The sequence below is a fragment of the Tiliqua scincoides genome, chromosome 2, assembly GCF_035046505.1.
Source record: "Tiliqua scincoides isolate rTilSci1 chromosome 2, rTilSci1.hap2, whole genome shotgun sequence".
In the NCBI taxonomy this organism is placed as follows: Eukaryota; Metazoa; Chordata; class Lepidosauria; order Squamata; family Scincidae; genus Tiliqua; species Tiliqua scincoides.
Window position 1 is genome coordinate 268,858,721 of NC_089822.1, and position 17,911 is coordinate 268,876,631.

Below are 17,911 nucleotides of genomic sequence, written 5' to 3' on the forward strand. Positions count from 1 at the left end.
GGGTTGCAGAGGCGGTGGACCTGAGACAGCATCGGGGCGGTTCCTGGTCCTGCATTGATGTAACCAAGTAAGACGAGCCCAGAATCTGCTCCAGTCCAAGGTGGCTTCCTGTGTTTCATGCTGTGTTGCGTTTATGGGCGGTTGCTGGTTTCAATTCCTTTGTCGTTCAGAGGACTTTCGGTAAAATTCACAGCGGGGGAAGGGGGTCCGCAGAACAGCCAAGGATGCAGGTTGCCTGCCTCAAGGTCAAACTGGGGACCTTTGAGAGGAGACCAGACATCAGACCCATTTGGTATGTCAAGGCTCACCTGGGGCAGGGGCACACTGACCCACTGCTTGCTACACCCACTTTGCATGGTGACTATACGTGCATCCCAACACTGGAACAATGCACAAAGGCTTGTCTACAGGAGACCACCAATGAACAGAAATCAGTCAGGAGCTGCAGCTCGTTAGCATGAAGGGTATTAGAAAGTCAAGATAAATTCTACAAATCTGCTCAATTAGAAGAATTTACGCCATCAGAAGGGTCTTCAAAGTAGGTTTGAATCCACATTCAGTCAAAACTCATCTAGCCATAACCCACCACTGGCAGGAGGGATTTGTAAATGCTGCACTGGGGCTCACCTGGTTTTAGAACAGTGTGTGGGGCCTCCTCCAGCCCCTAGGTCTTCACCATGCACCAAAGGCATTGCTGGCGCACCCCATGGCCACATGAGCTCCAAAGCAATTGCCTCCAGGGACAGAGTCGGTTCTTCCTCCCACCCTGTTATTTGCAGGGACAAGTGCTTGTGCCGTACAGCTCAGAGTAGGTTACAACATGCGAAAGTGTCAAGAATCAGTTTGCTAATGGAGCTTTACGTTCCTATAATGCTATGCAACCACAGTTGTGCTGTGCATAGATGATAACATCCAGTGCCTCTGCACCTCCTGCAGCCCACAAGGCATTCATCTGGCAGTCTCTGTCCCCTCAGGTGGTTCAGAAATAGAGGGAGAGGTGTATACCCAGACTTTGCCATGTGGGCAGTGGCAGAGGCATCCTGACTCTGGAATGCACTGATTAAATCAGTGACTGGCACAAAAGACCTCAAGGCCTTTGGGAAGGGTTAGCAGGACCCAAAACAATGGAGATGTTGATGGACTCAATGCTCCATTTGAGGAGTCAGAGCCCCACTAAGCACTGAGAGATAAGCTCCATCCTAAAATTTGGAGAAGCAGATTATTCTGTTTTCTTCCTAGGTATTTGCCCAAGCTGATACACAGAAGACAGTGTGGCTGGTGATGAAATTGGCATGAAAGGCAATGTAGCTGGCTTGACAAGAAGGCGTCACACATCAAAGAGCAAACAGATGTTTTCCAGGTACAGCCAAAAGGGTCACAGGGATTGAGGAGGGGGAGAGTCGGGGAGACCAGGTGTAAAATGTCATCCATCTTTGGACAAGAATGGCCTGCTGCAAGAAAGACCAAAAGTCACCTAGGAAATTACAGGCATATGCATATGTGTAACAGGAAAAGGCAGACAAATTACAGGGGAAATCAGATAGACAAGGCAAGAAAAAAAAGAGAGAAAACAAGATTTTATAATCTACTTCCCTTTCCCAAGTAATCCTTTGGTATAAAAACATTTAAAAGCACACTTTTCCCCCCAGGGACAAAAGTCTGTAGCAACTCTTTACGGATCAGTCATATTAATGAGGCAGTGGGCCTCATCCTGTTTGTGGAGACAATGTGCAGCGTGGAATTCTGGAGAGGAGGAAGGAGAATCAGCACAGGGGCATTTGCTAGGACCTGGTCACAAATGGCTCAAAGCGGCCAGGCTGAGAAGATTTCTCTCCTCTGATCTCCTCTTCAGTGTGATGGTGTGGATGGAAGAGTCCACGAGCTAGAATCTCTCTGAGGCAGAGGTGGCCAGCCTTTGAACTCGAGGGCTCCTGGGCCTTTAACAATTGTGGAGAAGTGGACATTTCAGCAGGCGCCTCTTGTTTCATGGCTGGACAGATGAAAGGGAACAGTGTCCATGTGGTGGCTAACCTCACATAGCAATACTAATGATTAAGGCTGCAACATTTAGTCAAGCCACTTCATCAACTGATTGAAAACCTTTCTAAGAAAGCACACAAATTAACTGGGCATCAGTTTTAAACAGAAAATCTAGTAAATTCTTTTTATATTCATACAAGTGTTTCCAAAAACTACATCCAGCTTAATGACAACTGAGAAGAGGGATTCTTCTGCTTCAACAAGCAGGCACATCAAGCCAAGAGAATCCTTTTTCTTTCAGGACTATTGCTTAACCATTCAATACGATTATGGTCCCATCCTGTCTGTGTTGGGATTCTCTCTGACATTCTTCAAAGAGCTGCTGCTGGTGCAAGACCCAGAAGACAGGACACCATTGACAGCGCCCTGCAGGTTAGTCATCGGTAGATCTCTCCTGGCGGTGGAGATGGATCAGGTTGAGCCTGGGGTGGGTCAGGGGTGGATCTGGGCATGCGCCAGATCCAGAACCCCTGTGCCAGCTGAGATACCTCCACAGATGGCTCCTGAAGGCTGTGAGGCATGGCTTTGAGGAATCCCACAGAGGAACATGGAGCGGCAGAGGAGGCAAGGGACGCTGCCCTTTATGTACGTCTCCTGGCCAGCTTGGACCCTAGCCAGTCTGCAGCAGAAACTGCCTCAGCACCCCTGCGCCATGCAGTACAGGACAGATTGAGCCATGAGTTGACTCAGGGGTTCAAATGAGTCAGGCCCTGACCTCTAATAATTCCCAGACAAGTTTAATGGCAGCTCCCAGAATCAAGAAGGGGGAGCAGCGATCAGCCTGCCAAGTGGGAAGTGAAGAGGGAAGCACACAGAGTGCAGTGGTGAACACAAATGCTTCCTGCTTTCCACTGCCAGCAAAGGCGCCATTTGATGGGGTTCCCCCTCCTCCCCTTATAGCCATGTTAACAGCGCACCAGTTTAAAAAAATGCAAAGACCAAGTCAGGGCATTTCACTGGCCTCTCCTCACCTCCACCAGCTGCTATCATGCTGAGAACCGAGAAGGGGCACTCAACCTGGTTGGCAACCTTCAGTCTCGAAAGACTATGGAATAAGCCTACAGCACCCGGTATTCCCAGGCGGTCTCCCATCCGAGTACTAACCAGGCCTGACCCTGCTTAGCTTCCGAGATCATGGTATAAGCCTACAGCACCCGGTATTCCCAGGTGGTCTCCCATCCAAGTACTAACCAGGCCTGACCCTGCTTAGCTTCCGAGATCAGACGAGATCAGGCATGTGCAGGGTAAGGATAAACAAACTATCTTTGATTCCAAAGTCGCACTGCTTGGTGCTGGCGTACAGGAAGCCAGTCCCCTGTTGCACCTGCTACACAACACAAAAAGTGTGGCTGTTCACCACTGGCCTTCTTCCCTGCTGGGAACACATCACACACTTGCTGCAGCGCAACAAAGTCAGGCACAAGAGTGCTATTGATCACTGGTAACCACAAGTCTGAAGCACCCATTGCAGGAAGCACCCGTGGGTGCAGTCGTCACCTGTAGCTACGTTGACAGTCAAAGCAACGTGCGGAGATGTGAGCTTATGGTCCTTCACTGGGCTGCTCTTCCTCCTCCTCCTCCTCTTCCAACCTAAGCAGTTTTAGAGCTTCCCGCGTGTGGATCTTCTGGTGCCTGACAAGGACGGCCCGGTGAGAAAAGCTCTTCCCGCAGGTGGTGCACTGGTGTGGCCTCTCCCCGGTGTGGACCTTCTGGTGCCTGATGAGGACGGCCCGGTCACAGAAGCACTTCCCACAGGTGGCGCATTTGAAGGGCTTCTCTCCCGTGTGGATTCTCTGGTGCACCATCAGGATCTGTCTCTGGCTGAAGTTCTTCCCACACTCCGAGCAGCTGTACGGCCTCTCCCCGGTGTGGACTCGGTGGTGCTTGACGAGCTGGGAGGACGTGTTGAAGGATTTCTCGCAGTCCGGGCACTTGAAGGGCTTCTCCCCCGTGTGGGAGCCCTCGTGGATCATCAGGCTTGAGCTGCGACTAAAGCTCTCTCCGCACTGGGAGCATTTGTAGGGCTTCTCTCTGGTGTGGACCTTCTGGTGGTTCAGGAGCTGAGTCTTCCGGCTGAAGCTCTTATCACACTCAGAGCAGCTGAACGGTTTTTCGCCTATGTGGATTCTGTAGTGTCTGGTAAGGTCTGAGCTCACAGTGAAGCTTTTTCCACACTGTGAGCATGTATAGGGCCTCTCTCCCGTGTGAGTTCTTTCATGCGCTACCAGGGTGGATTTCAAGCTGAAGCACTTCCCACAATCTTTGCACATGAAGGGTTTCTCCCCTGTGTGGGTTCTCTGATGCGCAACAAGCACTGTCGTCCGGCTAAAGCTTCTCCCGCACACGGTGCACACCTTTTCTCCTCTGCTTCTGCGTCTTCTCTTGACAATGATGGTTTGACTTAAGTCTCCGCTCTCTCCTACGTAGGAGAACACATCCACTCTCTGCTCCAGGTGGTTCTTCCTTCCCTTCTCTAAAGGAACATCATCGTGACTTGCAGACGCCTCTTCATCCTCTTGATGCCAGGAGAGTCTTCCCCAAGGGGTCCCATGGAGCTCCACGGGCCCCGGCTTCTCTAGCTGGAGGTTCTCCACTTTGCTCTCTGCTATCCACCTGTCACCTGCAGGAAACAAACAATGGTCTTTATTTTTTATATTCTAAACTACCCTTTCTACCCTAAATCCCCAGAACAACTACAGGATGAAAATCTTAAGATGACTACAACGATGACAAAACATAGAGCCAGTCAATTTCGTGGGAGCAAGTGGGAAGGACTCCGTATACGCAGCCAAACTATAGGGTTGTTGGAGGTACAGGAATGTGGCTACTTGTGTAAGTATCAAACACAGAAATGAGAAGGAAGCTCACACCCAAATGTCTTAAGAACAGCTATTTTTAACTGGTGCACTGTGAAAGGTCTGCAGGTGTGCTGGAGGAGTTTGGAGCCCAGCAGTTGAAAATTGCTGAAAAACTCATCTGAGTTCTGCAACTCTGTTTCTAGGGCAACCTTCTGTAGTAATGAATTGTCTGTCCCTCTTCCTCTTAGGCTAGGCTGTCTGCCGTTATGACAGACAGTTGCCCTAGAAACAGAGCCACGGAACCCAGAAGACTCTTCTGGAAGTGTCATCACAAGAGACGAAGACCATAGAGAAGTTCGCGTGCCACAGGATGAAAAACACTGAAAATTGCTGACTGAGGGCCCAATCCGATCCAATTTTCCAGCGCCGGTGCAGCCATGATAACCTCATCCTGTGGTGAGGAGGCAGTCACAGAGGCCTCCTCAAGGTATGGAAACGTTTCTTCCCTTACCTCGGGGCTGCACTGTGGCTGCACCGGTGCTGGAAAGTTGGCTAGGATTGGGCCCTGCGTTAGTAAAAGACCATGAACAACACTCACATGGGGAATCCTTGCACTGCTCCTTGTGCTGTGAACTGGCATCACTGCCTCTGTCTGGCTGGGACTGTGTGCAGAGCTGGTTTTCTCCAGGGACAGGGAGAGGCTGTTCAGCTGTGGGAAAAGTCAAGGCCACCTCCTGGATTAGCGATGGATCCTGGAACGACAAGCAAAAATCCCCTTCAGGAAGGGGGAACGGTGCAGGAAGGAGGGAGGAGAGCACTAGATTCTGCCCTCTCCACTGGGAGTACCCATCTACCCTGATAGTAACCATACACGAATAGAGGATCTGGCTTGGTTTCCTCTCCCACTTAGTGTGTTTCCCAACCCAGCCAGCACCTCCACTGAATAGGAATTGTCACAGTCAGCTCCTTGTCACAGTCAGAGAAGCCAAGGAAGTTCATGACGCGTAACAAGGCAATTGACTGAACTGAACCACTTTGGTCTAGAGCAGGGGTGCCCAAACCCCGGCCCGGGGGCCACTTGCGGCCCTTGAGGCCTCTCAATGCCTCCCCTCAGGGAGTCCACAGTCTCCAATGAGCCTCTGGCCCTCTGGAGATTTGTTGAAGCCCGCACTGGCCCAATGCAACTTCTCTCAGAGTGAGGGCGACTTTTTGACCTCTCGTGTGAGCTGTGGGATGAGGGCTCCCTCCACTGCTTGCTCTTTCACATCTGTGATGCAGCAGCGGCAGCAAAGGAAAAGCCAGCCTTGCTTTGTGCAAGGCCTTTTATAGGCATTGAGCTATTGCAAGACCTTCATTCATTCATATAAGTTCATCTTTAATATATTCATTTATGCAAACTTATGTAAATTTATTCAAATGTTAAATGTAAATTCTTCCCCCCCCCCGGCCCCTGACACAGTGTCAGAGAGCTGATGTGGCCCTCCTGCCAAAAACTTTGGACACCCCTGGTCTACAGCAGCCATTTTCAACCTTTTCCAGCTCACGGCACACTGACAAGGCAACAACAACAACAACAACAGTATTTATATACCGCTTTTCAACAAAAAGTTCACAAAGCGGTTTACAGAGAAAATCAAATATTTAATGGCTCCCTGTCCCAAAAGGGCTCACAATCTAAAAAGATGCAACACCAGCAGGCAGCCACTAGAAAAGACAGTGCTGGGGTGAGGAGGGCCAGTTACTCTCCCCCTGCTAAATAAAAGAGGAGCACCCACTAGCAAAAGTGCCTCTTAACCAGTTAGCAGGGGTTAAGGCACTAAAGTTGTCAAGGCACACTACTAGTTTTTAATTACATTATGTTACAATTAATTTAATTAATATAACTAAGGGTACAAGCCTAACCAGGTCTACTCAGAAGTAAGTCCTATTTTGTTCAATGGGGCTTACTCTCAGGAAAGTGTGGTTAGGATGGCAGCCTTAGATCATTACACTCTCACTGCCTCCTTCCTCTGGCTGCTCTCCCTCACTCCCTCCACATTCCCGCCCTGCTGGGAGCTCTTCCAGGCTTCTCTAGCTGCCTGGCTGCCTGCCCACTCAGCGTGGGGGGGAGGGGAGGGGAGGGGAGGGGGCAGGCACCAGCAACAACAGGAGCGGCTGTGCAGCTGCTGCCGCCGCCTGACTTCTTGGACCCACGGCACACCTGAGGCATCCTCATGGCACACTAGTGTGCCGTGTCACAGCGGTTGAAAACCGCTGGTCTAGAGGGTGCAGACCACGTTTTGGAATGCCCCCACCCCTGTAAAAACCAGGACAGCAGGAGCAGGGCTAGGCTAGAACCTTTTCCCTTGATGTGCTAGATTTCTTCTTGCAGAGAGTTTAAAAAGCAATGTATACTTTGCAACAATGTCAACATTCAAAACTGCAATTCCCCACCAACAGCATCTCACCTCTGGTTGTGGTTGCCCAGCTCTTTGCTGTCTCAGCAGTAAGTCTTCAGCCAGGGCCACCGCCCGGTCACAGCTCTGAGGATCGTGTCCCTTGACCCATCTCTGGAGCTCCGGGGGCAGGATGGCCAGGAACTGCTCCAAGATCACTAGCTCCAGGATCTGCTCTTTGGTGTGCTTCTCTGGCATCAGCCATCGGTGGCAAAGATACCAGAGACGACTGCAGACCTCCCGGGGTCCCTTGGCCTCCTGGTAACAGAATTCCCTGAAGAGCGTGCGCTGTGTCTCTGCAGCGAACGGACCCTCCTTTAGGAGATCTTCCTGCATTCTCCAATAATCTGACATGACCCCAGCTTCAATCTTTCTGTAGCCCTGTTGGGGTTCACCACTGAGACCCAAGAGCCCTCGAGATGCACCAGAAACTCCGTCAAAAGAGGCAAGGAACCCTTTAGTGTTCTCCCAAGGTCCAGGCCTTTGTTGCTGAGAATTTCCCCATTCTGGGTGAGGAAATTGTATTGCCTTGGAGGCCTTGCCCAATTCCAAAAGCTTCAACTGCTTCTCACCTGGTTCACCCATTACCTGCTCTGGGACCTCCTTTTTCAGAAAGCCCTGGTCACTCCCAGTCTGGAAGTCACGAGGATCTCTCCCTGCTCTCTCAGACGCCACCCTAGGTTCAGGGGCTGCTTGACCTCTGTCCTCTGGTTGCTCCCACACCTTTATCCCCTGTTCTGATTGAGGGTGGAACTGGAGGTCAGGGCTTGGTGTCATCCCCTTCTCTGCTGCCATTTTGGGTTGGGTTTATCTCAGCAGATGTCCTCTTGCTGTTAAGAGCTTGTCTTGGATTCCCACCTCTGACTATTGACCCATGCCCAGGTTGGTCCCACCATGGGGCATTTTCAATGGAGTTGGAGAGCAGGAGTCTCTAGGCAAGTGAGATGCTTCATCGGAAGAACTGATGAAGACACATTTTCCTGGGAGGGAGAGAGAGACATGTAATTATGGGGAATGTAAGACAATGTCACTTCAGGGTCTTAGCCTCACAGCATTTGACATTTGGCCTCACCATTACTCCACGTAAACCAAGACTGCAACACAGCAAATGCTCTCCTGGAGCTGCCCATCTCAGGAGAAGGTCCACAGTAGTGGACAAGCCCCCCCCCCCCCCCATGAAAAATCAGTGAAAACGTCTTCTGGGTTCTGCAGCTGTTTCTAGGGCAACTGTTTGTAGGAACAAATTGTCCCTCTTCCACTGCTGGGTCAGAGACAGACCATTCATCACTACAGACAGTTGCTCTAGAAACAGAGCCACAGAATCTGGAAGAGTCTCCTGAAAGTGACATCACAAGCGGTAAGGACCATAGAGAAGACCATCGAGGTCAGTGTGCCATGAGAAGAAAGACACTGAACATTGCTGCCCCCAGAGAATCTTTTTGCAGTCCTGTGACCTGTGGGTGTCCCCAGGGAGCTGTCCAGGCACACTATGGTCCTGAACCTCTGCAAAGGGGCTGGAAAGAGACCTCAGCCATCTAATGGAGGCTTATGAGATAAGGTCAACTTCTCCAGAAACGGAGTGCCTGGGCTCCACTGTATACTGAGTCTGAAACCTTGGTTGGCTGGAGAGATGGTGTCCGAGGACAAAGCTTATTGAGCATCTTGGATCAGGCCCTTGGCCTGTCTAGCCTGGACCCGGAAGCACCATCAAGCTGAATGAACTCTGCAAATTTCAGGTTCCTGGTATTCTTCAAACTATTGTAACTGATGCATTTACTGGGACCAACCCAAAAGTAGCGTTATGTAGTAGTAGTAGTAGTAGTAGTAGTAGTAGTAGTAGTTTATTTAACGGTCTCAGACAGTAATTCTCCCTCACTGGAGATAGTCAAGCGAGGTTTGACAAGCACCTGCTGGAGATGTTCTTGGAGAATTTCCAGCTATTGGACTGGATGACCTTGTGGGTCCTCTCAACTCTATGAAGTGTATTACCCTACTTGCTTGCACCAGATGACCTCCAAGGTCCAGTCCAGCTCTATGATTCTACCTTAGATTGTGGGGTTGTCTTCATTTCATCTGATCAAGGAATCTTACAGTGCCCCTTCTACTCAGAGGTGAGTCCCAGTGCGGTAAGTGCGCATAAGGTTGCACCTTCAGTCAACTCAACATGCAACTCATCAGTAGAGCTACGTAAGTTTGCATTATGAGGAAAAAAGCAATTCTCCAGAAAAAAGCTCTGCTTTGCTGTGGGACGAGGACTGCATTGGCTACCACAGGCATTTTGCTGGAAGACTGCTCCTGCCATCCCTCACACGGAGGAGCGGCCCCTTCGAAGAAAGTGGGGGCCGTTGGCCTTTGCAGAACAATTCAGCTGCACAATAAGTCCCATTTAAACACAGTTCAGCTGTTTGGCCAATTGATGATACTGGTGAGCTGAGCACTTGAGATGCTGGTGATCAATTAACTGGATTGATTAACAGCAGACCTGCAGTCCCATCTCCCGCATTCCGAGGGAAGTTCCACTGCAGTGGCGTAGCTAGAGGGGGTGCCACGTTTTGCAGGGAGCCTCGCTGCGGCGTGCAAGCGGCCCCTCCCCTTCGGGGCCATTCTGGGTGGTACGCTTCCGTTTTGCTCCCTCCACCCGAAATGGCTCCGAAGGGGAGGCTCCCTGCAAAGCTCAGTGCCTTGACCCCCCCAGCTACGCCACTGCTCCATTGTGCCTGCAGCCAGGCAAGGCTGGACTGCAGCAGCCCGGACCGATCTCTGCAAGAGCCGCACTGCCCCCCCCCCCGCCGCTAACTCCATTGTCTCCACGCCCCCCCCCCCCGCCCAGGCAGCCCTTTGCAGCCTCTCCAGCCTGCCTTTTCCCGCATCCACAGGAAGGCGGTGTGTGTGTGGGGGGGGGGGGGGTCGCCTGCAGCCCAAGTGCGCGCCGCCCCCACCGGGCCACTGGCGCCAGGAGCCTGGACTGGCACTGCCCCCGGGGACTCCGAGCCCAATCCGAGGCATGTCTACTCAGGAGTAAGTCCCATTAATGGGGCTTGCATCCAGGTCAAGTGGCTGGGATTCCAGGCATGTCTACTCAGAAGCAAGTGGGGCTGGGCTGGCAGGCTCTGCCCGGCGGCCTCCCCCGCGCCCAGCCCGGCCTCCCGGCAGACCCGATCCCGGCTCCAGCGAAGGGCGCGCGCTCCTCCCCGCACCGGGCACCAGCTGGCCGCACCTGCCCGCCCGGCAGCGCGTCCTCCCGCTCGGCGGAGCCACAAAGGGAAGGAGGAAGGGGCCGGGCCAGGCCGGGCGAGGCGCGCTCCCCGCCGGGCGCCCCGTCCACTCTGGGCAGCGCGCTCGGTCCGCTTAACCCTTCCGGGCTCCTCCGCCCGCACAGCAGCCCGCGGGCCGGAGTCGCAGGGCTGGAGCGGGGCTGCAGAGGCACAGGGGCGTAGCCCGGGGGGGGCAAAGCACTAAGTCCTGCAGGGAGCCTCACTGCGCGTGCAAGCGGCCTCCCCCTCCCCTTCCAGGCGGGGGAGCAAAGCGGAGGCGAGGGTTGGACGGGATCGGGCCCTGCGCCCACCAAAACCAGAGTCGGTGACAACGGAGGCAGAAGAAAAATGTCTCAACACAGCGGGGGGGGGGGCTGCTCTGTAACCCCAAGCAGCAGGTCTCAGTCGCAGCCTCCCCCAAGAAGTGACTGCGCAGCTGTGGCCTCCCATGCAGATGTAGGTACCTGGGTAGGCAGGTGAGCCCTTAAAAGCCCTTTCTGCTCATCCCACAGGTGTGTACCTGATCCCTGTGGCGTATGTGCAACGTTGGGCAGAAATGGCCTGAGAAGGACCAAAGGTGCGCTGCAGGAATTAGGAGCACAGCGCTTGAAAATGGCCAGAAATCTCTTGGGTTCTTCTACTCCGGGGTGCCCAGGCTTTTTGGCAGGAGGGCCACATCACCTCTCAGACACTGTGTTGGGGCTGGGAAAAAAGAACTAATTGGCATTTCAAATTGGAATAAATTGACATAAACGAATATATTAGAGATGGAACTTGTCTGAATGAATGAAGGTCTTGCAATAGCTCCAGGCCTATGAAAGGCCTTGCTCAGAGCAAGGCCGGCCTTTCCTTCGCTGCCACTGCTGCTTCACGGGCACCAGACAGCAAGCAGCAGAGAGAAAACTCAGCCAGGATGTTAGAAGAGCAGGGATGCAGGGGTTCCTTTAACCTGAAGGACCACCTTTTCAGGTATAGTTGTCTGTGAAATAGTACCTGGGCCAGGTGACTGAGCTGGAAGCTCAATCCAGACCCCACTGTCTAAACCAGACGCTTTTCACAACGCTGGCACTGTGGCACACCCCTTGAAAATTGCTGGTCTGGGGGTTCTTCCCAGGTGCTGCTGCCTGAGGCTCTTCTGCCTGCTTGCATTTTGAGTCTGTACAGCAGGTTTACATGTCAAACAGCAGCTCCTTTACACTCAAGCTTCACCCTCAGCCCAACCTTCATAACCTGGCACTGAGAGTTCCCCCTGGATTAAGGCTCTCACAGCCATTGTACTGACACTTGGCTAACTCCTATACAAGTGTGTGCAGGGGTGTCTGTCTGTCCATGCCAAATGCGTCTTGGCACTGTGCTTTCTCCAGCTTATTCCAGCCCCATGCAGGCAGGGCCAGCTTCTCCTGCCACTCCCTAGATTGGAAAAGAGCAGGATGGAGTGAAAGAGGAAGTACGGAGGAGATGGAAGCACACCACTTCAGGGGGAGGACAAGCTGGGGCATCACTGGGCTGGGGGGCAGCACTTGGCATGCCATCTCAGGTGGGCTCTCCTGATGGACATGGGCCCTGCATGTCTCTCCTGGCCAGGATCCTTGCTTCTAGGCCCTTTGCTTTTTTTCTATCAACAGGCAGAGACAGAGAACATCCCAAAGAACACAAGACAAGCACTGTCCCCAGACATCTTTGTTACAGGTGGAGAGAAGCCTGCACTCAAAGCCTTAAAAGTGTTCTGGGTTCTGCCCTCCCCCAGCCCAGAAATGGTTCACTGGGCAGAAAAGACCCTGGAAAGTGGGTTCTCTGGAGGGCCGTTTAGCAATGAACATATGCTGTTTGGGTCCTAACAGGAGTTTGGCTGCCAGCTTTTCGAGCGGCCTCTTAATACAGCTGCCTCATTTGCCCAAATTCGCAAGTGCCATGTTTCAGAGCATGGAGCAAGATGCTTCTACATTTGGAGGGCTACTTGGGGAAGTTTCAAAACAACTGACAATGCAATAGAGGGATTTGTGGAGGGGGGGGGCGTGCTGCAGATGTGGGGAAATGACAATGAATGCGTTGGGAGATATGAGCTCCTTGGGGGTGGGCAGGAGAAGGGGCATGGCTCAGTAGCAGAGCCCACCTGCCTTGCATGCAGAAGACCCCACCCTCAGTACCCAGCAGCATCTCCAGCCAGGGCAGAGAAATATTTCTGCTGCCAGTCTGTATTGACAAGCTTCTGGTTCTGGGTAAGGCAGCTACTTATACATACAAATACAAGAATCATCCTTTTAAAGCCTTGTGTGACTTGGGTCTGATTCATTTCAAAGCAGCCATTTTCAATATTTTTCTTCTCAAGGCACCCTGACCTCCCTATGGTCTTTGCCACTTGTTAGGTCATTTCCAGCTTCTGAGAGAGGAATCCCAGTTCTGCTGTTTCTAGGGCAACCGTCTGTAGGAATGAATTGCCTGTTCCTCGTTCTCTGCCGGCAGAGTTGACTATTTGTTACTAGATAATTGCCCAGGAAACAGAGTCACAGAACCTGGAAGAGTCTTCTGGAAGTCAGAAGTGATGTCACAAGAGGCAACAACCATAGAGAATATCACAGAAAGTGTGTCGTAAAAAGAAAAGCATTGAAAATCACTGCTCTAGCCCATCACACTCTTCTCCCTCACACTCCCTCTTCCACTCTGCCCCCTTTTATTTTTCCAAGCCAAGGAGTGAGAGGAGCACAGGCCAACTTATCACCAGGTCAGAGAGAAGGGCAGCATTTGGCAAGCCAGCTCAGGTGCTGGGAGGTCTTAGGCCAGCCTCCCACCTTTAATACAAGTAGTTAGTAGTTGGCAACCTTCAGTCTCGAAAGACTCTGGTATCGCGCTCTGAAAGGTGGTTCTGCAACAGCGTCTAGTGTGGCTGAAAAGGCCGATTCGGGAGTGACAATCCCTTCCACACTGGGAGCAAGTGCAGTCTGTCCCTGGCCTGTCTCCCTGGCTATGGGCCTTCCTTCTTTGCCTCTTAGCCTCAGACTGTTGGCCAAGTGTCTCTTCAAACTGGGAAAGGCCATGCTGCACAGCCTGCCTCCAAGCGGGCCGCTCAGAGGCCAGGGTTTCCCACCTGTTGAGGTCCATTCCTAAGGCCTTCAGATCCCTCTTGCAGATAGGAAACTTCTCAGACAAGTACATTGTAGGCACTTCTAATGTTTTTATTTTGTTTTATGATATAGAATAGCCTGTTATGCTTAGATTTAAGAAAGAAGAGGTTGATGGCAGCCTTCAGAATCAGAAACGAGAGGGAGGATTTCCCTCACCAACAAACAGAATGGCACAAAGATGTACTGAAATGCAGAATTCAATGAAGAAAATTAACAGCCCCCCCAAGACGTGCTCTACCTACGACTAGACGACGCTCATGCACCACGTCCAATGGTTTCTACCACCCTCCATATATTTATATAGGCTTCATTTATTCACTGTAGTGCATAGCTTGAAGGATCAGTTGGCTTAACTGACACTCAGCAAATCCATCTAGAGCACCAAGACAAGAGTTCTCAACCAAAGGAGAACGGACTGTCGGTCACCCCAAGGAGGCCTTCTGCAGTGTGCAGGTAGGTGGGGGGTCTGCTGTGATGAACAGATGGTGGTCACTGCCTGCTTAGAGCTGGAAGTAGGGCAGCACCACCAAAAGGAGGTGCAGTCAAATTACTCCCCATGCGTAGATTAGCCTGCTTTGGGGCAAACGGTCAGCCCCTAATCCCTCATCCATTCTCCGCTTTCATACAGCTTCTTCCTTCAACCGCTGTTCCTCCTCCAGTCTCAGCAGGTTCAGGGCCTCCCTGGCATGGATCTTTTGATGCTTGACCAGCACTGTGCGGTGAGTGAACCTCTTCCCACAGGTGGTGCACTGGTGTGGCCTCTCCCCCGTGTGGACCTTCTGGTGCCTGATGTGGACGGCACGATCGGAGAAGCACTTCCCACAGGTGGCGCATTTGAAGGGCTTCTCTCCTGTGTGGGTCCTTTGGTGCACCATCAGGATCTGCCACTGGCTGAAGCTTTTCCCGCACTCGGAGCAGGTGTACGGCCTCTCCCCGGTGTGGACTCGGTGGTGCTTGACCAGCTGGGACGACGTGTTGAAGGATTTTTCACAGTCCGGGCACTTGAAGGGCTTCTCCCCCGTGTGGGTGCCCTCGTGCTTCTTAAGGCTCGAGCTCCGACTGAAGCCCTCCCCGCACTGCGCACACTTGAATGGCTTCTCCCTCATGTGTACTTTCTGGTGGTTGAGCAGCTGCGATTTCTGAGTGAAGCTTTTGTCGCACTCCGAGCAGCCGAACAGTTCCTTCTCTACGTGGACTCGGTAGTGCCTTGTCAGGACTGAGCTCACAGTGAAGCTCTTCCCGCACTGATCGCACGTGTAGGGTCTCTCTCCCGTGTGGGTTCTTTCGTGCGCCACCAGCGTGGACTTGAAGCTGAAGCACTTCCCACAATCTTTGCACATGAAGGGCTTCTCTCCTGTGTGGGTCCTCTGGTGCGCAGCCAGCACTGTGCTCCGGCTGAAAGTCTTCCCGCACACACCACACGTCTTCTTGCCCCGGCTTCTGCGCCGCCTCTTGACGACCACCTTTTGGGTCATGTTCCCTTCCCCTTCTGCGCCAGAAGTGCCTGCTTTTGGATCTGGGCAAGTCTCTCTCTCTCTCTCTGATCCATTGTCACAGCTGGCAGAAACGTCTCTGTCCTCCTGGTGCCAAGGGAGGTTTGCCCAGGGGGTCCCACAGAGCTTGACCGGCTCTGAATCCTCCAGCCGAGGATTCTCGTCCTCCCTGTTGTCAATGACCCACTCGCCACCTGCATGAAACAGACCATAAAACCTGACAGGTTATTCCCCAGAGAACAGCAGGAGTCTAAAAAATAAAATCAATGTGCTAATTGTCTTTCTCGGCAGATGAATGCCAGGTGCCATTAAGAAAAATACAAAACCATTCCTATTCTCAAAAGGCTATCCAATTCCTTCAGTGGAACCCATCACTCCACAAACAAGAAAGGCCTGTTTTCCAAAATCAAATCAATAACATCTTGGGAATGGAAATAAGTCCCCCTGGCTATGCCCACTAGTGCCACCCTGCCTGTAGGTTGTTTTTGGGTGTGCATGCACGAGTGATGGAAAGGTGGCAGAGAAATGCCTCAAATTACATTTGACAAAGTATGCTTTGAAATGTGCCTATGCTTTCTTCCACTGCAAGTAGCTTTTCCTAGCTAGATCCTAACTATGAAGGCAGGAATCCTGGCTTGGGAATCACTTCCCAAAAGAGAAAATTTAGCTTTGAGATCAATCCGATCCCTTTCCTTGCTCCCCCTTTGGGGCTGAAAAGAGATCTATCTCTCTGTTGCAGATTCTGGAAGTAGCACAGCAAGTCTCAGAAACCAGGCAGCGACGGAGATGCCCAAGACCATCAAGAGCAGACACACGGGGAATCCTTACCCTCCGAGTCTGTTTCGCCATCGCGCTCCTGCTTGACCTCCTGCTTGAAGGAGCAAAGCAGCTTCTCTCCAGGGTCAGAGGGGGGTTGCTCAACCACTTGGAAACCCAAAGCCACTTCCTGGATCAGTGCTGGACCCTAGAAAAGCAAGCGCGGGTATCGGTCAGAGCTGAGGAACAAAATAGGGAGGAAGGGGGAGGGATTTCAAGGGCCAGGGATAGTCAGAGCCCAGACAAGCCCTATCCAGAAAGACAGCGAGGCCGCACCTTTACTTACTGCCAACACTTATTGCCGGTTGGTCTATGGAACTCCTTGCCGCAAGATGTGGTGATGGCATCTGGCCTGGATGCCTTTAAAAGGGGATTGGACAAGTTTCTGGAGGAAAAATCCATTACGGGTTACAAGCCATGATGTGTATGTGCAACCTCCTGATTTTAGAAATGGGCTATGTCAGAAGGCCAGATGCAAGGGAGGGCACCAGGATGAGGTCTCTTGTTATCTGGTGGGCTCCCTGGGGCATTTGGTGGGCCACTGTGAGATACAGGAAGCTGGACTAGATGGGCCTATGGCCTGATCCAGTGGGGCTGTTCTTATGTTCTTATGACACTGATGTACATGAAACCGCTGGGAGAGATCATCCGGGGGTTTGGAGTGGGGTGTCATCAATATGCTGATGACACCCAGCTCTATGTCTCCTTTCCTCCAGACTCCAGGGTGGCAGTTGAGGGTCTGGAGCGCTGTCTGGAAGCAGTGAGAATCTGGATGGGGGCTAATAAGCTGAAATTAAATCCGGATAAGACAGAGGCTCTCCTGGTTTGGAAATCCTCGATGCAGGTACTGGACTATCGGCTTGCTCTGAATGGGGTTGCACTCCCTCTGAAGGAGCAGGTCCGCAGCTTGGGGGTCCACCTGGAGTCGCAGCTGCTCCTGGATTCCCAGGTGGCGGCTGTGGCTAGGGGGGTCTTCGCTCAGCTTCAGCTGCTGCGCCAGCTGCGGCCGTACTTGGATCGGGCAGACCTGGCCACGGTGATCCATGCCACGGTGACATCGAGGTTAGATTATTGTAACGCGCTTTATGTGGGGCTGCCCCTGAAGACGGTTCGGAAACTGCAATTAGTGCAGAATGCGGCAGCTCGTGTGGTCACTGGAGCTAGGTGGTTTGACTCTGTCAGCCCGCTTCTCCGGGGGCTGCATTGGCTGCCCATTCGTTTCCGGGCCCAATTCAAGGTGCTGGTTTTGACCTTTAAAGCCCTATACTGCTCTGGGCCAGGGTATCTCAGAGATCACCTACTTCCGTACAATCCGGCTCGTCCTCTTAGGTCATCAGAGAAGGCCTTTTTACAAGTGCCGCCGCCTAAGGAGGTACGTGGGGTGGCAGCAAGAAATAGGGCCTTTTCAGTAGTGGCACCAACATTATGGAACTCCCTTCCCCTTGACTTGAGAATGGCTCCCTCTCTTGAGACTTTTTGGCGAGGCCTGAAGACGTTTTTGTTTAAAGGAGCCTTCTGAGTGCATGGCCTTTTTAAACATCTTTTCTGTATTTTTTAAGTATTTTTACAGGCCTGATTCCTCTGATTTGCTACATTTTGCTCTTTTTATCTGAGTTTTTATCTGATTATGGTTTTTATGGTTATATGTTTTTATTTGTGGTTAAATTATGTTTTTAATCTGTTTTTAATATGTTGTGAGCCGCCCTGGGTCCCTTTGGGGAGAAGGGCGGCATATAAATAAAGTTTATTATTATTATTATTATTATTATTATTCTGACATTCCATCCAGGAGTTCAGGCTGCTGTCACTGGCTCCTTCCTCTCCTCCTATCCTCACTGCAACCCCGTTAGGCAGAGAGATGGAAACTGGCCCAAAGTCATCCAGGAGGTGTGACAGCGAAGCAAGAATTGGAACCCAGATCTCAATGGCAGTGTCTGTGTCTTGCATGCAGAA

At 52.0% G+C, this 17,911-nt stretch overlaps 1 protein-coding gene and 1 pseudogene across 1 annotated transcript in view; both read right to left on the reverse strand.

The window, feature by feature from the left end:
• Nucleotides 1-3,182: 3,182 nt before the first annotated feature.
• Nucleotides 3,183-3,302, reverse strand: LOC136642345 (5S ribosomal RNA; annotated as a pseudogene).
• A 10,388-nt stretch (nucleotides 3,303-13,690) lies between these two features.
• LOC136639175 (zinc finger protein 585A-like) overlaps nucleotides 13,691-17,911 on the reverse strand; it is a 31,394-nt gene continuing 27,173 nt past the window's right edge. The window contains exon 10 of the mRNA XM_066613181.1: nucleotides 13,691-15,033. Coding sequence (XP_066469278.1) covers nucleotides 14,270-15,033 — 764 coding nt within the window. The 3' untranslated portion in view covers nucleotides 13,691-14,269. The remainder of the gene's footprint in view (nucleotides 15,034-17,911) is intronic.